Genomic DNA, 20,355 nt, shown 5'->3' on the forward strand with positions numbered 1-20,355 from the left:
ACAGTTAGCAATTTGCTATAATAATCCAGGGAAGAAAAGATGACCCCCATAAATGATGACCCCTGTCAGTTTCCACACATCAGCCATCTTTAATTACTAACACAATTCCTAAAATTGATTAGGAAATAATCCAAATCCCATCCTTACCCCATTCCCTTACCAACATTAACCTTTACAACATCATCATTGAAAAATGGGGTCAATTGCCAATAGGAATGAAAGGAATGAATCAATGTTCTTTGGCCAAAAACTTAAGAATCCTGATTTCTAGATTTTCCACTCTCCTTTGTATCTGATATTATCTGGACTTACTGCCAGCTCTAAAAAGAAAGACTAAGAAACTGTAATAGTTATTCATCTTACTCTGGACAAGCAACAAGAATCTGTTATGATTTTATTTCTTCAATTGTTCCAATCACAGTTTCTAATACAGAAATAAAACTATTCAGTGTCTCGGTTCTTGCTTCATTTTGTTTCACAGAGATCTGCATTTCTGAGTTTTCAGGCTCCAATAGCAGTTCTGTTAAGAACAGACAACCAGTATCATCCTGGGCACTGAGGTATGCTTTCCATGGCCGAGTCCCAGCCCTACTCATTGCGATGGTCTGGATGTTCACTACTTGAAGAGCCATCTGGAGGGTGTCAGGATGGAATTCTCCCCGCCAAGGCAACACTTGCTGATGAGCAACTTTGAGGCTAAGCCAAGTTTTCTCAAAATAATCAGCAGTAAGCTGGCGATTGGGGACTAGCATGAGGGCTCCAGAATCAGGGAGTTCTTGTTCTCTCTCCTTGTTATCCTCAGGAATCAAGGGTCCTAAAAAGAGACAGAAAACTTGTGTGAAAGATACTCTTAATCTGTAGGAGCTAAGTTTTTTACCCAAATTCCCAAATGTACACAATGTGACTTTCATCTTTGGATAAATGGCTGAAATAACCAATGATGAACCTCTTTCTTGTTCACAAATGCTTCAAATTCAGACAACAGTCTGAGCTTTAGTGCTAGGATACTCTACTTTCTGCCAATCATTGAAAAGGTAAAGATTTATCATGACAAGATTTAATGTAAGGACTGTTTTTACCTGACACGGCAAAGGATGAAGTTTTAGGAAGCTCTGGGCCACAACGCTCTGCCCCCTGGCATTTAGAGATAGTTGCCCAGTGGGCTTTGCCATACACTGGCACCAGTGTGTTGAAATCTGAGGCCCAGCTATTCACAGGTCTTTCTGCCGGATCCTCCAAAAGTCCAAGAGTAGGGTCAGATTTAGGGCTACACAGAATCCGCTTAACTTCATCAATGCCAACTAAGAGGAGGCGATAATAGAAGAGACCTCGGTCCCGTACAGCCATATCTTTTTCTTCCTCTGAGGTAAGACAACAGATTGACTTCATTAAAAACAAAACCACTTTCCTCCTACTTTTGTGCCAACCATAATAGGAAAAAAAAATGAAGGAGAGGAAACCCTAGGAAGCATTAACATTTTCTTCTCGGGTCCCAGACATGACTCACCAAACAATGAAAGCTATTAAGAATCTTTACTATGGGTCACGGCAAGCACTATTTCCTCCTGCAAAACCCACCTATGCAGTAATACAACAATCGTCCCAGCATGTCCTGGCACTCAGCAGGTCGAGAGAGGAAAAGGCGCAGCAAAGCAGTGAGCAGCTCCATCTTAACAGCTGGAAATGTTTCCGACTTCACATTCTCAACAAAGTCCTCTAACACATAAGGAGCATTAGGAATTCTTTCCCCGTGGACACCAAGTAGCCAAATAAGTGCTTGCTTCCCCTAGAGAATAAAGGAATAAGAGCAAGCGCTCAACACTTGACCGTCTAAAACAAAGGAGATCGTAGACAGCCACTGGTTTTGCTTTTTGCTTAGTGCCAGCAGAAAAGGTATAATCTTTAGTTACTTCATTTAATTTACCAATTCCCCCTACTATACTATACTCTCTATAACAAATAGGAATGAAATTCTAATACACAAAAGGAAACTCAAAACTTTCATAGCCTATGTTGGATTAAGCAATAAATAAGGTTTCCTCAGGTTTGGGGCCTCTGGCCCAATTGGGGTTTAGTGTTTCAGTGGAAGTTGCTCGAAGAATTTCTCTAAAATTTTCACAGAAGTGGTTACTGACCTAGAGTGCACATCAAATTCATCTGTGAAGCTTCTTAAAAATGTATCTGTCAGCTGGGCACGGTGGCTTGTGCCTGTAATCCCAGCACTTTGGGAGGCCGAGGAGGGTGGATCACCTGAGGTCAGGAGTTCGAGACCAGCCTGGCCAACATGGTGAAACCCTGTCTCTATTAAAAATACAAAAATTAGCCAGGCGTGGTGGTGCACGCGTGTAGTTCCAGCTACTCAGGAGGCTGAGGCAGGAGAATTGCTTGAAACCAGGAGGCAGAAGTTGTAGTGAGTCGAGATGGCGTTACTGCACTCCAGCCTGGGCAACAGAGCTAGACTCTGTCTCAAAAAAAAAAAAAAAAGTTATCTGTCTAGGTCCACTACCCCTGAATATTTAAGTCAGTAGACCTGTGATTACGTCCAAATCTTTGTAAAAATTTCACAAATGACTCTAATTCTCATTCTAGCTAAAAACTCCACGGTCTAAATCTCTGACTCAAAACTGTTCAAGAGAGGCCGGGCGCAGTGGCTTAGGCCTGTAATCCCAGCTCTTTGGGAGGCTGAGGCGGGTGGATCACTTGAGGCTAGAATTCTAGACCAGCCTAGACAACATGGCAAAACTCTATTAAAAATACAAAAATTAGATGGGCGTGGTGGTGCACACCTGTAATCCCAGCTACTTGGGAGGCTGAGGCAGGAGAATCACTTGAGTTTGGGAGGTAGAGGTTGCAGTGGGCCGACTATCTCAAGCAAAACAAAACAAAACAAAATTGTTCAAGAGAACAATGGTATCAAAGTTTTGTAATAAAAACCGTCAGATAAATCTTGTTTTTATAATTTATATGCCATCTATATCCAAAAGAGAATCTAAGGTGGCAATCAATTCGAAGAGTGTCCACTTCAAACACAGGGTAGAGAGAATAATTAGATTCCATTTTAAAGGGCAAGGTTTCAAGCATTCTCCCTCTACCTAGAAGTAAAGGAGAATTATAGTCTACCTCACTATCTTGAATGTTCTCCTCACAGCCGGGCAGGGCCTGACACACAGCTTCAGTACACTGAGGACACAACCAAACCAGGTCTCGGAAAGTCTGCACCACCACTACAATACAGGCCAGGGTACAAAAGCACAGGATTAGAGCCTCCAGGTAGGGAGGAATCTTAAGAACAGTCATGTATTCAGACTCATGGTTCTGGCTGGATTTCTATAAAATGGGTTTTGGAGGTATGGTCAATGGTTATCTAAGAAATGTAATGAAATAAGCAATAATTTCTTGACTGCATATTGCTCTTACCAGATTGATGTGAGGATAAATGAACTAATGGATGAAAAAGCACTTTGTAAAATGTAAAGCCGTATGCAAATGTGTGTGGGGTAGTATTGCTGTTGAATGAAACACTAAAGACAGTATAAATGGAACCACCAGGCTTGGGAAAATGATAAAGCAAGTGAGGTGCCTAGGGTTCAAAATTGAAGAAGACATGCAGGATTGGCTCTTGCAGGAACCTAAGACTGAGTGCCTTCTTAAATTTTGCATCCTAGGCATCTTGCTTGACTTACCCTAGTCCCAACCCTGGAAGCCACTGCCTATGGCATACTGCCATAAAACAAAAGGAGAAGTAAAATTGGTGAAATATCAAGCAAGGTCATCCTAGTAGCCTTCATTGTCTATAGTACAGCCTTATAGACTCAAGGCAGCCTAAAGACTCAATATCCTATTAGATCTATAGACCCTATGCTTCTCTAACAGCAACAGATGATGATGCAAAGAAAAGTTCAAATCTCTATATTATTCATTCAACAACAAACATGTTTTGAGCAACTACTATAAGCCAGGCACTTGACAAAAAAATCAAAAATCCTAAAAAGGCAGGCATTACCTGTGGTAATGTGCTCTTGTCGAAGACCCAGCAACTCTGTTAGAATCTGAACACATTGATCTGTGTAAGTCCTGGCAATGCCACCTATAAAAGAAGGGAAAGAAGAGAAAACTGCTAAGTGAAATATTAATACCTCAATCTAAAATCATCTCCCACCAATCAAAGACAAAAGAAACAGAACTATCTAAAAACAAAAAAGAGAAAAAACAAATCATTCTTTGATGAACTAAGAATATAAGTTTGCTATAAAGGGAACTTTGGTAAAAATCATTTTTTCTCACTGACTACTAGAAAATTAAAAGCTCATAGCAAAACAATTCCCCATTAAACAAGGCTGAAAACTTATAGTAACAAAGGTATTTACATGGCAGCCAGATATGAGACACCCTTTTTGTTGCAGCACACTTGCAAAGGAGTATTTTTGCGGGGGACACTTGACAGCAGTCTCCTAAGGATTTCTAGTCTCCTCTTTGCTTCCTCTTCTCTGCCCCTAAAATAACCATGTTTTATTCCAAATATGAGGGTTCCTCCTCCTCCTATACTTGAAATCCTTCAAAACTTAGCTCAACAGCTGTTTTCAGTTTTTGAGTCACCTCCAGCCTTTTAAATTCCAGACAGGGTACTATGAAAAAGTCTGTAAGATTTAGGAATTATTCTGTGTTTGTCTACATTCAGCATAATACATAGCCCATAGTAGAAGCTCAATAAACGACTGGTGGATTAACAAAGGACTTTGAGTCAGGAAAGTTGTATTTCAGTCCCATTTCTAAAACTGTATGTCCTTTTGGCAACTTGATAACTGTTTTTGTGCCTGAGTTTCTTCATCTTTAAAATGAAGTTAATGACATCTGTCTACTTTTCCTGACTGTCTCATGAGACTGTAGTAAGATGATGTATAGGAAAGCATTTTGGATACAAAACAACAAAAATTTTAAGTATTGTAGTTTGAGTTACCTGTATTCTCCATCCTGGAAGATAGGGCAACACCAATCTTGACCAAAAAAAAAAAGAAAAAAAAAACAAGTCTCTTCCCCCTTGTTTGTAGTCACTGACCCAATTATTTAGTGCATAGTACTTCGCTTCTGAAGCAAGATTCATGCCCTTTGCTCTCTATGGTTCCTCTAACCACAGCTTTCTCGCTGGCTGGTCTCTCAAGAAGGAAAAGCAGCAGACACCTACCTATGGCAAAGATGGCAGCCTGTGCAAAGTCCGCAGACACATCCGTGCAGTACCCTCGAAGCTCCTCTAGCACCTGCTGCACATTCTCATCATTCACCAGCTCACACAGCACCTCCACTTTCTGTAGTTTGATGTAGTGGGGCTCCGAGTAGGAGCAAAAAAACTTTTTGTAGTGGCTGCTAAAGTGACCTGGCAAACTATGCAAGATCTGGCGTACATGACAAAGAGCAACAAAACAGAGCTCACGGCTCTCCGAAGAACAGGCAGCTAGCAAAGGTCCCTTGACCCGCACAAGGACATCTGTTTGTACATGGGGAAACTTTTTTGCCAAGATCAGAAAAAGTTTGGTAGCTCCCATCACCACACCTGGGCTACTGCTCTTGAGAAAACTATCCAACAGATTGAGAATGTCAAATAGTTCTTCCTCACTGCGGGGTTGGTAGCGTAGCAGAAAGTTCAATACCTCAGCCTGGCCCCATTGGTCCAGTTTTGACATTCTATCCAAAAAAGAAAACAAAAGAGCTATTTTAGCAACAAAATTAGGGCCATTTCCATGCCACTGCCATATGACCAGTTGGTTGTTCATCATAACAAAGGGAGAATTCTTAAAAATAGGCTGTGCCATAATTAAATCATTCTTTTCATGTACTATTTAAAGTTTACACAAAAAAGGCTTAAAATTCCAAGATGAGCTGTTAATACAAATGCACATTCATCTAAGACCAAAGACATGATCAGCATACACTGAGTCCAGGTTCCCTACATTTTAAGACACTATAAATGGCTTAGTTTGGCGGACATAATGACTAGAAAAGGGTAGAACCTATTCCCACAGTATATTTCTATTTCCCTATATCAATAAGGGAAACTAAGGCAAATAAAAGAAATTCTCTTAGTGAAATGTGAGGGAGTTAATAGTGGTTAACTGGCTGGGCACGGTGGCTCACGCCTGTAATCCCAGCACTTTCGGAGGCCAAGGTGGGCAGATCACCTGAGGTCGGAAGTTTGGGACTAGCCTGACCAACAGCGAGAAACCCTGTCTCCGCTAAAAATACAAAATTAGCCGGGCATGGTGGCGCATGCCTATAATCCCAGCTACTCAGGAGGCTGAAGCAGGAGAATTGCTTAAAGCCAGGAGGCGGAGGTTGCGCTAAGCCAAGATAGTGCCGTTGCACTCCGGCTTGGACAACAAGAGCAACACTCCGTCTCAAATAATAATAATAATGGTTAACTTTCTTTTCTACTTCACATAAGTTGTTCAATACATCAACAAGATCCCACAAGGACGCAGATCTCATAATAAAAAGAGCACTGAGGCATCCAAACCGATTTAAGAGATGGTGAGCAATGGGCTTATTGATGACAACGCCTCCTTCCAGTTTCAGAATTTCCTCTAGAGACCTCAAGCAGTTCACAACTACAATTGGATCCTGGTCACGCAGCAAACTGTATAATTCATTTACCAGGGCACCATCTATAAAAAAGAGCAAAGTTCTTAGATAAAGAAGAAAAGCTTCAGAGTAACAGGGATGTACCCAGAGTAATAGCTAAGTAGTAAGTAGACAAAGTTGAACTTCTCTGCTACAAAAATGACAAAGGCCATACTAAAGTGCAAGGCAAAAAAAAAACTGCCATGTCCAGACTGTTTTAAGCAGCTAATACAAAGGATCTCACTGGGGCCCGAGAGAAAGGACTTCTCATCTCCAGAAGATACCAAGCCCTGCATCCTACTTAAAGAGATATGTACAGAACTGGGGCCACATTATTATTTTCTACCAAAGCTACATAATCTTTTATAAAGTTATACATAATAGAGGCACATTGACCATAATGGATTACACTGAACTTACCTACTTCAGAGTCTCCATGAAGATTATGCATCTTGGCACATCCAAGGACTGCCACTCTCCTGACATACGAAGCCTTATCCCGCAGACCATTGAGAATAGGCTGTTGTATATACTCCTGCACACCAGGCATCCTAAGCAACACATCCTGGAGTCAACCAGATTCGGAAATACTAATTGTGACATATATCAGCCCCTGTTCACCTAACAGAGTTTAGTAGATGCTACACCCATCAGATCATGAAGAATTGCAGAAAGCCTCTATCAAGCTTAAAAAGCCATAATTTGATGTTTTTGTTTTTCTCTTGTTTTTTTCAAGATGGGGTCTCACTTTGTCACCCAGGCTGCAGTGCAATGGCCCAATCATAGGACACTGCTGCCTCTAATTCCTGGGCCCAAGCCATTCTCCTGTCTCAGCCTTGCTAGCTAGTAGCTGAGACTACAGGTGCGTGTCACCATGCCCATTTAATTTTTTGTAGATATAGGGTCTCACCATCTTGCCCAGCTGGTCTCGAATTCCTGAGCTCAAGCAGTCTTCCTGTCTCAGCCTCCCAAAGTGCTGGGACTACAGGCATGAGCCACTGCGCCCAGCCTAATTTGACTTTTCATTTGGAATAATGATGCACAGGCAGCAAAAAAATATATACACATAATTGTTTAGAGATATTTAACCAAAATTGAGGACTATTTTACTTAGAGTGAGAATCAAAAACTCCCTGTAATAAAATTATATGATACAGGTTATTAAGCCAAAGCAGTGGCTGAAAATCTAAGTTCAGGGTACGATAATGTTTTCCCCAGTATTAAGGAGCTCAAATAAATTATCCTCTTTAAGAACCTACCCCATGATCTCTTGAAGTCATCAGCCATTTAGGACCAGACAGAGAAGACAGTACTCACCTGAGGCTACACATGCTCCGTAACGCCAGCCCTCGCACCATTGGATTGGGGTCTGAGCAGTCTTTGCACAGCGTATTGATGGCCAGGAGAGCCAGATCTGGTTTCAGGGGAGCATATGTGCACATGTACAGATAAACCAACTTCTTCTGGACAATATCTACAGTGGCACTGGCCTTCACCATTTCCATAAAAACACCAGACATGTCCAAGCCCTGAGTCATGTACCTGAAACCAACGCACATGACAGAAAGAAGTAAAATGCAAAATCCCCAACTAACAATGGAGGGAGTTTTACTTACATATCTCCTGGTTACCCAACTAGCTTGTGATCTCTCAGAGGGTAGCAGCCAGGATTACCTTGTCTATTATATCATACAGTACTTCATACCATAGGCCTGCAATAAACATTATTCTTCTATTCATTCAACAAACACTTATTATTATTTTTGAGATGGAGTCTTGCTCTGTTACCCAGGCTAGAGTGCAGTGGCACAATCTCGGCTCATTACAACTTCCGCCTCCCAGGTTCAAGTGATTCTCCTGCCTCAGCCTCCTGAGTAGCCGGGACCACAGGCGCGTGCCACCATGCTTGGCTAAATTTTTGTATTTTTAGTAGAGATGGGGTTTTGCCATGTTGGCCAGGCTGGTCTCGAACTCCTGACTGCAGGTGATCCACCAGTCTTGGCCTCCCAAAGTGCTGGGATTACAGGTGTGAGCCACCGTGCCCAGCCTCAACAGACACTTATTGAATCCCTAGTACTTTGGTGAAATTCAACTTTTACATCCAAGGACATGCTCTTGGGACATAATCTTGAAGAAGGCGTGGTCTCAGACCTCTAGGAACTTCAAATCTATTAATGAGCCAGATAAAAATACCGTTAATTATGGTATGATAGATAAGTATTTAAATAGAAGTATTGTACAAGGCGCAGAGGGGATTCAGAGGTCTAACACCGGCAGGAAGTCAGAAAATGTTTCTTCACAGAGGAAGTAACACTTTACCGGAATGAGCAGGAGCTCACTAGGCAGATGTAATAGATGTAACAGAAGGTATGAGGTATGTAGACATGAGCAGGAGCGGCATACATTTTTTTGAGTCTGTAGGTAGTTGAATTAACAGCTTGTTCCTTGGGTGCTGTGGTAAGTTTGGACTTCATTGTTTCTCAAACTGGTCACCTACTGGAATCAGCTGAGATGTTTATTAAAAATACAGATTCCTGGGTTCCCTCCTACCTTACTGAAATCAGAATCAATCCCTGGACTGGATGACAAAAAGCACCCCCAGGGATTTTTGTGCACCGTAAAGTTTGTGAACCATAGCTGTAGGCAAGAGTTATATGTTCAGATTTGTATAATGGAAAAATTCTGTCTCAAATGAGGCAAGGTGGCCTACTAGTAAGCTGCTGCAATTGCTTTGGTGATGAAGGCCTGGATCAGAGCAACAACGCCAATAAACAAGAGAGGGTGGATATTTAGAATTATGAATTCAAACCATCTGACATGAGAAGTGGGGATCGGGTGTCCTCAAGGTTGGCTCCCACGCATAGTCGCTGCTGGTGGCATTCATCAACACAAATGTAAGCCGAAGAACAGGTTTGAGGAAGACGGAAGAATGTCCGTGCTATTTCGGACATACTTTTGATAAACCATGCACGTGGAAATGCCAAGCAGGCAGTGGGATACGTGGGTCTGAAGCTAAAAAAAGAAGTCTGTACTAGCTATATTATAGATCCAGGAGTTAGCAGTAATTGTTCAAGCCTGTGATATGGAGGAAACTACCCAGGTAAGTAAAAGATGCTGCAGAGGAGAGACTGAGATGGTACTCCAAAGCAGCAGGACGAAGACCGAACCATATAATTGCCACGTGTGAAAGCTAATTTACCCTTTCAGAGAGACTGGGGCTAGTGAGCCCTGACGGGGATTGCAAAGGGAGCAAACAGCACACGACGGGAGTTAGGTGATACCTAATCACTCGCTGGATGACATTCCGGTAGCGCAGCCTATCAGCTTGAATGTGAGGATTACACAAAGCCTTCTTCAGCTCCTTCACCACGTCCTCGGAGCCAAGGTACGGCATCTTCCTAACAGTCACAGGGCAGCTCCCACAGCTCCCACGGTAACTCGTGGGCTCCTTCTCGTCTTGATGTGGGAGCCTGAGTAAAGGAAATATGAGTCAGTGAAAACACCAAAGACGAAATCTCGCCTCAGACTCGGCTTCCGTAGGGCCGGCACGCTGGCCCTGACACACTTCCACGCCCTCCGCGACCCCGCGAGCCCCACCCTGGGCTCTTCAGGCCCTACCCTCGCCCTGCAGGCCGTTCGCCCCGCCCACAGATCGCTCCCGCTAACACTAGGCCCTCCGCCGGATTTCCAGCGCCGCGTCCGACTGACCGCAGACCCCTCCCTCTCCAGTTCCAGCTTTTCTTGCGCCTTCAAGCCGTTCTCATCGCAGATAGGCCCAATCTTCCTTTCTGCGGAAGTCCCGCCCCCTTGTCAAGAGACCAAACAGAAGCGCGCTGCCGGTCTCCCAGCGAGCGAGGGCTGAGCTTGGTGCCGACTCCGACCTTAGGATGCCCTTCCCCCAACCTCTCACCCTCCAGGCGCAGTCGCGCGGCTCCCTCTGGTGGAGCTGCGGCGGGCAATCGGAAATCGGCTACTTCGGCCTGTCTCCTCCCAGCAGCGCGCGCTTTGAGTGCCCGGCTTGGCCTCAGCTCCCGCGCGGTTGGGAGTGTCGAGCGCCCTCCGCTATTTGGGCTCCCGCCGGCACGGTCACTTCCTTTTTCTGCCCACTCTAGTGACTTATTCCTCTGCTGGGCTCTTTCCCTTAGGGTATCTGGCCCTGTTCTTGCCCCAGCATGACTTTTATCGGGGCGCCGTTGTGGAAGCCTCACGCAGGAGCCCTGCCCCCACGGAGAAGATCCCACTGGTGACTACAACCCTGCCACCATGAATGGGGTCCTGATCCCCCATACGCCCATTGCAGTGGACTTCTGGAGCCTGCGACGGGCTGGCACCGCACGGCTCTTCTTCTTGTCTCACATGCACTCGGACCACACCGTGGGCCTGTCTAGCACCTGGGCCCGGCCCCTCTACTGCTCCCCGATTACAGCCCACCTCTTGCATCGTCACCTACAGGTATGGGGCTGGAGTCAGTCTCCAAGAGGTGGTCCAGGCATCTGGGTTGGGACTTCGACCTGTCATTCTTTGAGTCATAGAATGGGGGCCACCAAGACTGATGCGGAAGTTGTTTGAACCCAAAAATGCATCTTTAACTCAGAATAGGAACGTGGTTTCCAAGTGACCAACTTGAGATATTTAGCTGTAAGTTGAGGAGATATTTTAGTCCAGCCAAGGAAACTATTGCTACCTTTATACATAAGCTAGGCTGATGTTTCCCAAACTTGCCTTTTTTTTTTTTTTTCTGATACGGAGTCTCGCTCTTGTTGCTGCCAGGCTGGAGTGCGGTGGCACGATCTCGGCTCACTACAACCTCCGCCTCCCGGGTTCAAGAGATTCTCCTGTCTCAGCCTCCTGAGTAGCTGAGATTACAGGCGCACGCCACCACGCCCAGCTAATTTTTTGTATTTTTCGTAGAGACAGGGTTTCACCATGTTGGCCAAGCTGTTCTCAAACTCCTGACCTTAAGTGATCCGGGATTACAAGCCCCGCCTAAATTTGCCTTATCTTAAGAATCCACCTAACGTGCTGGGTGGTTCTCCAGCTCTCTCCCCATCCCACCCTTAAGTCTCCAAGATATTAAGATCAGGAGTAAGTTTGAAAATTGCTGACTAGACTGTTTGCTGAATTCTCTCCCCACCCCACCCAGACGGAGTGTCCCTCTGTTGCCCAGGCTGGAGGGCACTCCGTTCACTGCAAGCTCCGCCTCCCGGGTTCACGCCATTCTCCTGCCTCAGCCTCTCGAGTACCTGGTGCTACAGGTGCCCGCCACCTTTTTTTTTTTATTATTATTTTTAAGTAGAGATGGGGTTTCACCGTGTTAGCCAGGACAGTCCCGATCTCCTGACCTCATGATCCTCCCGCCTCGGCCTCTCAAAATGCTGGGATTACAGGCGTGAGCCACCGCGCCCAGCCAGCTGAACTCTTAATTAAATTGTACAAAGGGTGGGATGGGGAGTGGAAGGAGGAAGGGCAGATTGCTTGGGAATCCCCATTACAGCTTCTGTTCCCGGTGACTCAGGATTTGGTCAGCTTTCCTGATTCATGTAAAGCATAGTCCCTGACCCAGGGAAGTAACAGGGAGGGGAGTCGGTGGTCACTGGGATGACTAACTGTTTTCTCAGGTATCTAAGCAATGGATCCAACCCCTGGAGATTGGTGAGAGCCATGTATTACCCTTAGATGAAATTGGACGAGAGACCATGACTGTAACCCTCCTCGATGCCAATCACTGTCCTGGTTCTGTCATGTTTCTCTTTGAAGGATATTTTGGAACCATCCTCTACACAGGTGGGCCTCTCAAGGAATCCCAGTGACTTCTCAGACTTACTTTTTTTTTTTTTTTTAAATGTATAGACTGGGGCCTCGCAATATTGCCCAGGCTGGTCTCAAACTCCTGACCTCAAGTGATCCTCCCGCTTTAACCTCCCTAGTAGCTAGAATTATCAGCACAAGCCACCACACCTGGCAGACTTTTCTTGAGCAGCCTTAACTCAATAGAAGTCTGGAGGCGCTGAAGGCCTTCTAACTTCATCACATATGAGCATAGTGACCCCATCTCAACTGATTTCCCACTCTTTTTTTTTTTTTTTTTTGAAATGGAGTTTCACTCTTGTCACCCAGGCTGGAGTGCAGTGGTATGATGGTGGTTCACTGCAACCTCCGCCTTCTGGGTTCAAGTGATTCTCTTGCCTCAGCCTCCCAGGTAGCTGGGATTACAGGTGCCCACCACCACACCCAGCTAATTTTCGTATTTTTAGTAGATACTAGGTTTCACCATGTTGGCCAGGCTGGTCTCGAACTCCTGACCTCAGGTGATCCACCTGGCTCGGCCTCCCAAAGTGCTGGGATTATAGGTATGAGTCACTGCACCCAGCCAATTTCCCACTCTTTAAGGGTCCAAACCTTGTGAAGAGTAATTGAAAAACAGGAGCAGGATGGAGACATTTCAACAAAGAAACCATGCAGCTATACTGCATAGTTCAGTGCCAGGCTACATAATAGTTTTTTCACAGACTAGTAAGCAAACACCCATCTATTGTTGGAGGTAGGAGATGCTTGTCTTCTGTTTTTTTGTCTCTGACCTTCTGCCCCCATATACATACTCTTCTAGGTGATTTTCGATACACACCATCCATGCTAAAGGAGCCAGCCCTGACACTGGGGAAACAGATCCATACTTTATACCTAGACAACACCAATTGCAACCCAGCCCTGGTTCTTCCTTCCCGACAAGAAGCTGCCCACCAGATTGTCCAGCTCATTCGAAAACACCCACAACATAACATAAAGATTGGTGAGTTGTTTCCTTTCAGTTTCCTGTCACCTGTACATAGTGAACTAGGTTATTTAAGGGTTCTCACTTAAATATCTTTGTGCTTTCATATCTTTGTGCAGTTCTCACTTTCTCCTACACTGACCACCTTATTTAAAATTGCAACCTGGTCAGGTGTGGTGGCTCACACCTATAATCCCAGCACTTTGGGAGGCCAAGACGGGAGGGTCACTTGAGCCAGGTGTTTGAGACCAGCTTGGGCAACATGGCAAGACCCTGTCTCTACAAAAAATTTAAAAATTAGTTGGGCATGGTGGTGCATGGTGCATGGTGCATGCCTGTGGTCCCAGCTACACAGGAGGCTGAGACAGGAGGATTGCCTGGGTCCACTAGGAGGTCAAGGTTGCAGTGAGCCATGTAAGTGCCATTGTACTCCAGCCTGGATGACAGAGCAAGACCCTGTCTCAATGAATGAATGAATGAATAAAATAAGTAAAACTGCAACCTGCCCACCATCCCCATTCCCAACTCCTGATCACCTATACCAATTCATTTTTTTCATTTTTTTATAGCACTCATATATTCTATACATTTTTAGATATGCTATTGCTTGTTGCCTATCACCCACTTCCTCTGGCACATGCACATAGGCACGCGCGCACATACACACACACAGAAGCATAAACTCCTTAAGAGCATCATTGAAAATAGGAAGAGACTTTGTGTGTTTGTGGAACAGAGAGGCAGCAGCCAGTATGACAGGCACACAGTGGGCAAGGAGGCTGAAAAGGCAAGAGGAGCTGTATAGTGCTCTTAAGCCATTTTGGACTTGATCCTAAACCCAACCAAGAGCTATTGAAGGATTTTAAGTAGAAGAGGGACAATATGCATTCATCATCTTGCAATATATTCTATATATATTTATTGGACTTTTTATTGTCTGACTCCCCCTGTTAGAATGTGAATTCCACTATGGCAGGCTCTTTGTTTTATTATAGGTATACCACTAATGCCTGACACAGATGCATTCAATATGAATGAATGAAATTTATCAGAACATAGATATTTAAGTGAGCATTGTGCTTTAAATTAAGTATACTGAAAAAACAGCTATGTGCTTGTTCTACTGATTATAAATAGTATAAAACATTGTCGAGGACTCTTGAGTTGCCATTTGGAATAGTTTATGAAAATAAATTTTTGTTTTATAAAATAAATACATGTAATAGATTTGGTTCTAAATTACTTTTTTGGTTGTTTCCAAATTTGTGAGTCTACAAAAGGGCAAAGATTTGCCACCATTATAAATATTTGAAAAGGACATGTCTCAATTCTGAAAGGAGTTTCAAAATGAGACTAAACAAAGGCATTGAAAAAATTATATACCTTCCAGGGTGACTACCAAATTGATTGAGAAATATCCTCTACTCTCAGGATTGCTTAACTACTCATAAAGACCTAACCATTCTTAATATTTAAATGCAGAATTTTCTCAAAGAAGCAAAGCTGGCTAGGAGGATGCTATAGTAAGTCTTGATTAATTTTGCAAACATGTAATAAGCCTCTACCAACTAAGTACCAAGTATCCAATAGGCAGTGGGGATATAAAGATGAATAAAATACAGTCTCTGACTTGGAGGGCTCCCAGTCTGGTAGGGAAGGACCTGTGGGGAGGTGGAAGTGGGAATATATAGAGAGAGAAGAAAAATCAGCTCCATTTGTGCCCAAAGAGTGAGATTTTGAACCCTAATCAGGAATAAAGTGGATATAAATAATACATACTTCTTATTAAGGCGTTCACAATCTGGTTGTGGATTTGAAACTTCTTCAGAAAAGGTCTGAGAACAGCTATTAAACATCTCCTATATCTATTACCATAACCATTACCCAAATTAATGTCTCAATTTCTTTCTCTGTAAGTACTATTTGGGTAATTGAAACTTCCACTCCAGCTTCCTCTCATCCTGGCAGTCAAATAATATTATTACCATATTTTTGTTTTTAAAGCTCTGCTCTGAGCATGTTATTCTTATGATTAGAATTAGCCATTTTCCTGCTTCACACTCGGGGGCTCCCCTTCATTTACACAATGAAGTCCGAGCTTCTTAGTGGTACATGTAAGACCCTCTATTATATGGCCCTTTCTTGCCTCTCTGGTATCATATCTTACCAATTCCTTCTTTACTTTAGTAACAACAAACTGACCCCTCTTAAAATGTTTTCCACTATACCCTTTCTACCCTTTCCTTGCCAGGTTAAACTTGCCCATCCTTTAAGATTTAGCCTAACTTTCCGTAATTCCATCACCTGTTGGATACAATACTGTATACTTTTTTTTTTTTTTTTAAGGAGACAGGGTCTCACTCTGTTGCCTAGGCTGGAGGGTAGTGGCGCGATCACAGCTTACGGCAGCCTGGACCTTCTGGACTCAAGTGATCCTCCCGCCTCAGCCTCCCGTGTAGCAGGAACTATAGGCGTGCAGCAACATGCTTATTTGTCTATTTTTGTAGAGACAGGGTCTCGCCAGGTTGCCCAGGTTGGTCTTGAATTCCTGGGCTCACGCAGTCCTCCCGCCTCAGCCTCCTAAAATGGTAGGCTTACAGGTGTGAGCCACAGTGCCCGGCCTGTATACATATCTTTACGTTGCTCTTAACTGTGGTTTTTCTGGGTCTCCTTGTAGATTGTACTTCTTGAGGGCTGACAGCTTTCTTTATTAGTTTTCATAGTGCCTGAAGCTTGCTAGATGCTCTCATTCCTCTTCATATATCTTAGCTCAAATGTCGCTTCTTTCTTGATATTCTCCCTGGATTTCTCTATGAATTGTATCTATTTTTGTTAAACATTTTGTTGATTTATTAGGATTTTCCAATAGCTTCATTTTCTTCCTTCTCTTACTTTCCCCAATACATTGAACGTTATTTAGGACTCTACAACCTGGGAAAGGAATCACTGCTGGAGCAGCTCGCCCTGGAGTTTCAGACCTGGGTGGTATTGAGTCCTCGGCGCCTGGAGTTGGTGCAGCTACTGGGCCTGGCAGATGTGTTCACGGTGGAGGAGAAGGCTGGCCGCATCCATGCCGTAGGCCATATGGAGATCTGCCATTCCAACATGCTGCGTTGGAACCAGACCCACCCTACCATTGCTATCCTTCCCACAAGCCGAAAAATCCACAGCTCCCATCCTGATATCCACGTCATCCCTTACTCTGACCATTCCTCCTACTCCGAGCTTTGTGCCTTTGTCGCAGCACTGAAGCCTTGCCAGGTGGTACCCATTGTCAGTCGGCAGCCCTGTGGAGGCTTTCAGGACAGTCTGAGCCCCAGGATCTCCACGCCCCTGATCCCGGACTCTGTACAGCAATACATGAGTTCTTCCTCTAGAAAACCAAGCTTTCTCTGGCTGTTAGAAAGGAGGCTAAAGAGGCCAAGAACCCAAGGTGTTGTGTTTGAATCTCCTGAGGAAAGTGCTGATCAATCTCAAGCTGACAGAGACTCGAAGAAGACCCAGAAAGAGAAACTTTCTCCCTGGCCTGCATACCTTGAAAAGCAGCCTTCCCACCATCCTTTGCGGACCAAGAAGCAGTTGTTCCCAGACCTCTATAGCAAAGAATGGAACGAGGCAGTGCCTTTCTGTGAGTCCCAAAAGAGGGTGACTATGTTAACTGCCCCATTGGGATTTTCAGTGCCCTTAAGGTCTACAGATGAAGAGTTTATCTCTCTAAAAACCAGGGAGGAAATTGGTTTAGGGTCCCCCTTGGTACCCTTGGGAGATGATGATGGAGGTCCAGAAGCCACAGAGAATCAGAGTGCCTGGATGGGCCATGGTGCTTCCCCGTCCCACAGCAGCAAGGGCACCCCTCATCTTGCTAGTGAATTCAGGGGTCTAGCACTCAAATACCTTCTGACTCCAGTGAACTTATTCCAGGCAGGGTATTCTTCCAGGAGCTTTGACCAGCAAGTGGAAAAATACTATAAACCCTGCTGAAGACAGAGTACAGAAGGACAACATTGAGCCCACACTGCCATTTGGAAGATAGTAACTGATGGCTGGTGGGAAAGAGTTTGTTTTGGGGGCCTGCTTTTCTATCTTTACAAGACTCTTATGGGCCCACTGCGGAGCAGCACTTCCCAAAACTTGTTCATTGGGGTCCTTGTGCCTATGGAATCCTTCATTTTATAATTGATTATGTTTAAGAAATACGTTTTGTTTTAAAATATTTGGAGTATGCGTGAGCAAATTAAAATTTCTTTGAAGTCCTACAGTAACTTAATCTGTTTAACCTTGTTTAACCCAGTATTTCTCAAACTTTTGTGAACATGCAATCCTCTTATGTGGGTCTGAATCAAAAAGAGTCTGAAACAAAAAGGACCAGGTTATTCCTGTTGCTGTTTTGCGGTATCATGTGCCATTCTCCATGTCCCCTTCTGTCTCAGATCAAAATCCCTAGGGAGTTCTATTTTTAAAATTATGAACTATGGTGCTGCATGCTTCAATCCTGAACATCACTGACTTGCTGTGACCCTCCATCCAAATAATTTCCTGTCTCTGCCTCTGGGAGGGAACAGGAAGCGATGAAGAGGTCTTGAAACAGTAGTGAAAATTCTACCTCTGTGTCCTTCATGAGGATGTGCAGTTAGTATCACTGGGATTCATGTGGAACAGAGCCAGCTGGGGGGCTGGGCAACTCTCTAGCAGTACCTAGAACCCAGCTGAACAACAAGGCTTTGGGTGTGATGGGACTCCCAGGCCTGGAGGCCCTATTTGACTGAAGCAGAGTTACAAAAGATCAAATGTGTTGTCAGATATTCCTCCAGTTGTTCACATAGCTGGGATATTTGTTGCTCCCCCCACCCCTTGGATTGAGTAGGGAGCCAGAGCACACAGCCTGTTTGTTTTAGTATCCAAGGAAGAGACCAAGGAGCCAGCTGGCTGGAAGGGGTGGGGTGTACAGTCTGCCCTGTCCTTCTGCTCATAACCTGACAAAATGCCAAACTAGTAAGCAGGATAGCTGATACTACGGCTATGAGGGAATAGGCTCTGAGAGGCCACAGACTTGTGGAGCTGGGCATCTGGATCAAAACTGCTTCGGGATGGAACCTCGAGCCCTATCAATGAAAAAGGTTCCATTTCTTGTCCAGGGGATTTAAAAGAGTTTTCTGCTTTGAGAGAGAAATAGAGAGTTTAGAAAGTAATTGCTCTTGGGAAAGCTGTACACAGCTCTGTTTTGTCAGTGACCTTTGTTGTAAGTACCAGTGTTCTGTTAGGAGCCACAGCAGGTGAGACATTTGGTGCAGCAGGAAACATGGGCACTGCCTAGGCTCAAATCTGTGTAACCCTGAGCAATTGCTTAAATTGTGGAGCCTAGTTCCTCATCTGTAAAATGGACTCGGGATGCCTACCTCTCATGATTACTATGGAGATCAAATAATTGGTAAAATTCCCCTAGGTCAATGTCTGCCACAGGATGGGTCTTTCAGATGTTGGTTTTCTTTAGCTTCTGGTTCGAGAAAGAAACTAATCTGTATATAACAAAAGAAACTTTGAAAGTCAAAAAAATATAAAGAAAAAATTTTAATTCGTCATAGATTAATTGATTTGCTTTCTTTTAGTTTTTTTTTTCCTGTGCATGTAGATGTATTATATATGTAAATGTTTTTCAAAGTTGGGGATAATACTGTATATAATTTTATAGCCTACATTTTAATTTCTTGATATCTTAAGCATTTCACTCATTAGATATTATTCAAAAACATCATTTTTAATATTAATATAATACCCTATCATATGAGTATTCCTTAACTAAGCCATTCCCATATTCAACATTTTGTGTACTGTTTTTCTAATGACATATATTACAGTGAACAACCTTATGCATATATTTTGCATTTTTATTTCCTTAAATTAAATTACTGGAGGTAGATTATAGTTTTAAGTTATTGATACCAATTGTGCTGAATTGCCCTCCAGAAAGGTTTCCTGACCATCTTTTCTGCAGACAGGATAGCATTAAAATACCTTGAAGACTCATTAAGTTTAAATGAGATCACGAGAATGGTACATGTTAACACATGGAAAATCATCTCATGTGTTAACTTAATAAATATTTACTAAACTGTGTGGGCAAATTTAGCCGGACTTCCTCTAACATCCTCCAGCTGTCGCACTTCTATGCGGCTGAAGGTGGCTGGGAGAGATAAGGTAGTTCTCGGTACAGGGGTCCTCATATTGGCGTTATCTTCTAGCAACAAGGGAGCCCGTCTACTCTTGGCACATGCTGTGTCACACCTGTTCCTTGAAGTGGGTTCTATATGCATTCACATAGGGGAGGGGAAGCAAAAGACTGAGGAATTTAGTTGTTGCCAGCATGTTTGCATTTGTTTGGCTTTTTTTGGGAGACAGCTTTTAGCTCTGTCACTCAGGCTGGAGTGCAGTGGCACAGTCACAACTCACTGCAGCCTCGACTTCCCAGGCTCAAGAGATTCTCCCACCTGAGCCTCTTGAGTACTTGGGTCTATAGGCATGCACCACCGTACCCAACTAATTTTTTTTTTTTTTTTTTTTTTGTAGAGACAAGGTTTCACTGTGTTGCCCCGGCTGGTCTTGGTGTTGAACTCCTGGCCTCAAGTGATCCCCCCTACCTTGGCCTCCCAAAGTGCTGGGATTACAGGCGTGAGCCCCTGTGCCCAGCCATGTTTGCATTTTCATAATGGGAAAATTCCATACTATTCTAAAAGAAAAATGTCTGCCTTCTTATACTAGAGATCAGCAGTTGTTTGATTTTCCAATAGTCCCTCATATAAAAACGCTGCATTGCATATACTTTACATAGCCAATTTAAATTATTTTTAGGCTCTAAAGATGATCCTATAGATGTGTGAAGATCTTGCAATTAGGCTTGAAGGTGCTGGGAAAAAGGAGGTTCCCTAGAGATGCATTAGTTATTTAATGGATGATCTGTGGGAGAACTTGTACTT

The 20,355-nt window shown here is 43.8% G+C and overlaps 2 protein-coding genes across 4 annotated transcripts; one reads left to right on the forward strand and one right to left on the reverse strand.

The window, feature by feature from the left end:
• Positions 1 to 376: 376 nt before the first annotated feature.
• Positions 377 to 10,970, reverse strand: AP4B1 (adaptor-related protein complex 4, beta 1 subunit). 3 transcript variants are annotated; one of them, XM_012000781.1, is made up of 11 exons: positions 10,872 to 10,970; positions 9,894 to 10,082; positions 7,930 to 8,154; positions 7,033 to 7,163; positions 6,509 to 6,656; positions 5,183 to 5,679; positions 4,004 to 4,087; positions 3,121 to 3,224; positions 1,579 to 1,786; positions 1,080 to 1,361; positions 377 to 814 (listed from the first exon to the last, which is right to left on the reverse strand). In XM_012000781.1, exons 2-11 carry the CDS (start codon positions 10,004 to 10,006, stop codon positions 387 to 389), a joined length of 2,220 nt encoding a protein of 739 aa, XP_011856171.1. In that variant the 5' UTR covers positions 10,007 to 10,082; positions 10,872 to 10,970; the 3' UTR covers positions 377 to 386. The 3 variants fall into 3 exon arrangements, with proteins under 3 accessions (XP_011856171.1, XP_011856170.1, XP_011856172.1); XM_012000780.1 differs by lacking the exon at positions 10,872 to 10,970 and adding an exon at positions 10,231 to 10,408; XM_012000782.1 differs by lacking the exon at positions 10,872 to 10,970 and adding an exon at positions 10,231 to 10,408 and having other exon boundaries at positions 378 to 814; positions 7,930 to 8,026.
• Positions 10,441 to 19,255, forward strand: DCLRE1B (DNA cross-link repair 1B). Its single transcript, XM_012000779.1, has 4 exons — positions 10,441 to 11,064; positions 12,231 to 12,396; positions 13,220 to 13,402; positions 16,305 to 19,255. Exons 1-4 carry the CDS (start codon positions 10,876 to 10,878, stop codon positions 17,363 to 17,365), a joined length of 1,599 nt encoding a protein of 532 aa, XP_011856169.1. The 5' UTR covers positions 10,441 to 10,875; the 3' UTR covers positions 17,366 to 19,255.
• Positions 19,256 to 20,355: the final 1,100 nt, after the last annotated feature.

This window comes from Mandrillus leucophaeus, unplaced genomic scaffold, assembly GCF_000951045.1.
Source record: "Mandrillus leucophaeus isolate KB7577 unplaced genomic scaffold, Mleu.le_1.0 Scaffold64, whole genome shotgun sequence".
NCBI classification, from domain to species: Eukaryota; Metazoa; Chordata; class Mammalia; order Primates; family Cercopithecidae; genus Mandrillus; species Mandrillus leucophaeus.

Excerpts from the sequence above, each read along its gene's own strand:
- DCLRE1B (XM_012000779.1), top strand. The coding sequence starts at position 10,876 with ATGAATGGGGTCCTGATCCCCCATACGCCCATTGCAGTGGACTTCTGG. Across the intron at positions 11,065-12,230 it reads TCTTGCATCGTCACCTACAG|GTATCTAAGCAATGGATCCA; the intron begins GTATGGGGCTGG and ends CTGTTTTCTCAG. Across the intron at positions 12,397-13,219 it reads TGGAACCATCCTCTACACAG|GTGATTTTCGATACACACCA; the intron begins GTGGGCCTCTCA and ends ATACTCTTCTAG.
- AP4B1 (XM_012000781.1), bottom strand. The coding sequence starts at position 10,006 with ATGCCGTACCTTGGCTCCGAGGACGTGGTGAAGGAGCTGAAGAAGGCT. Across the intron at positions 7,164-7,929 it reads CGGAGCATGTGTAGCCTCAG|GATGCCTGGTGTGCAGGAGT; the intron begins GTGAGTACTGTC and ends TGTGTTGCTTAG. Across the intron at positions 3,225-4,003 it reads ACAAGAGCACATTACCACAG|TGGTGGTGCAGACTTTCCGA; the intron begins GTAATGCCTGCC and ends CCTGTATTGTAG.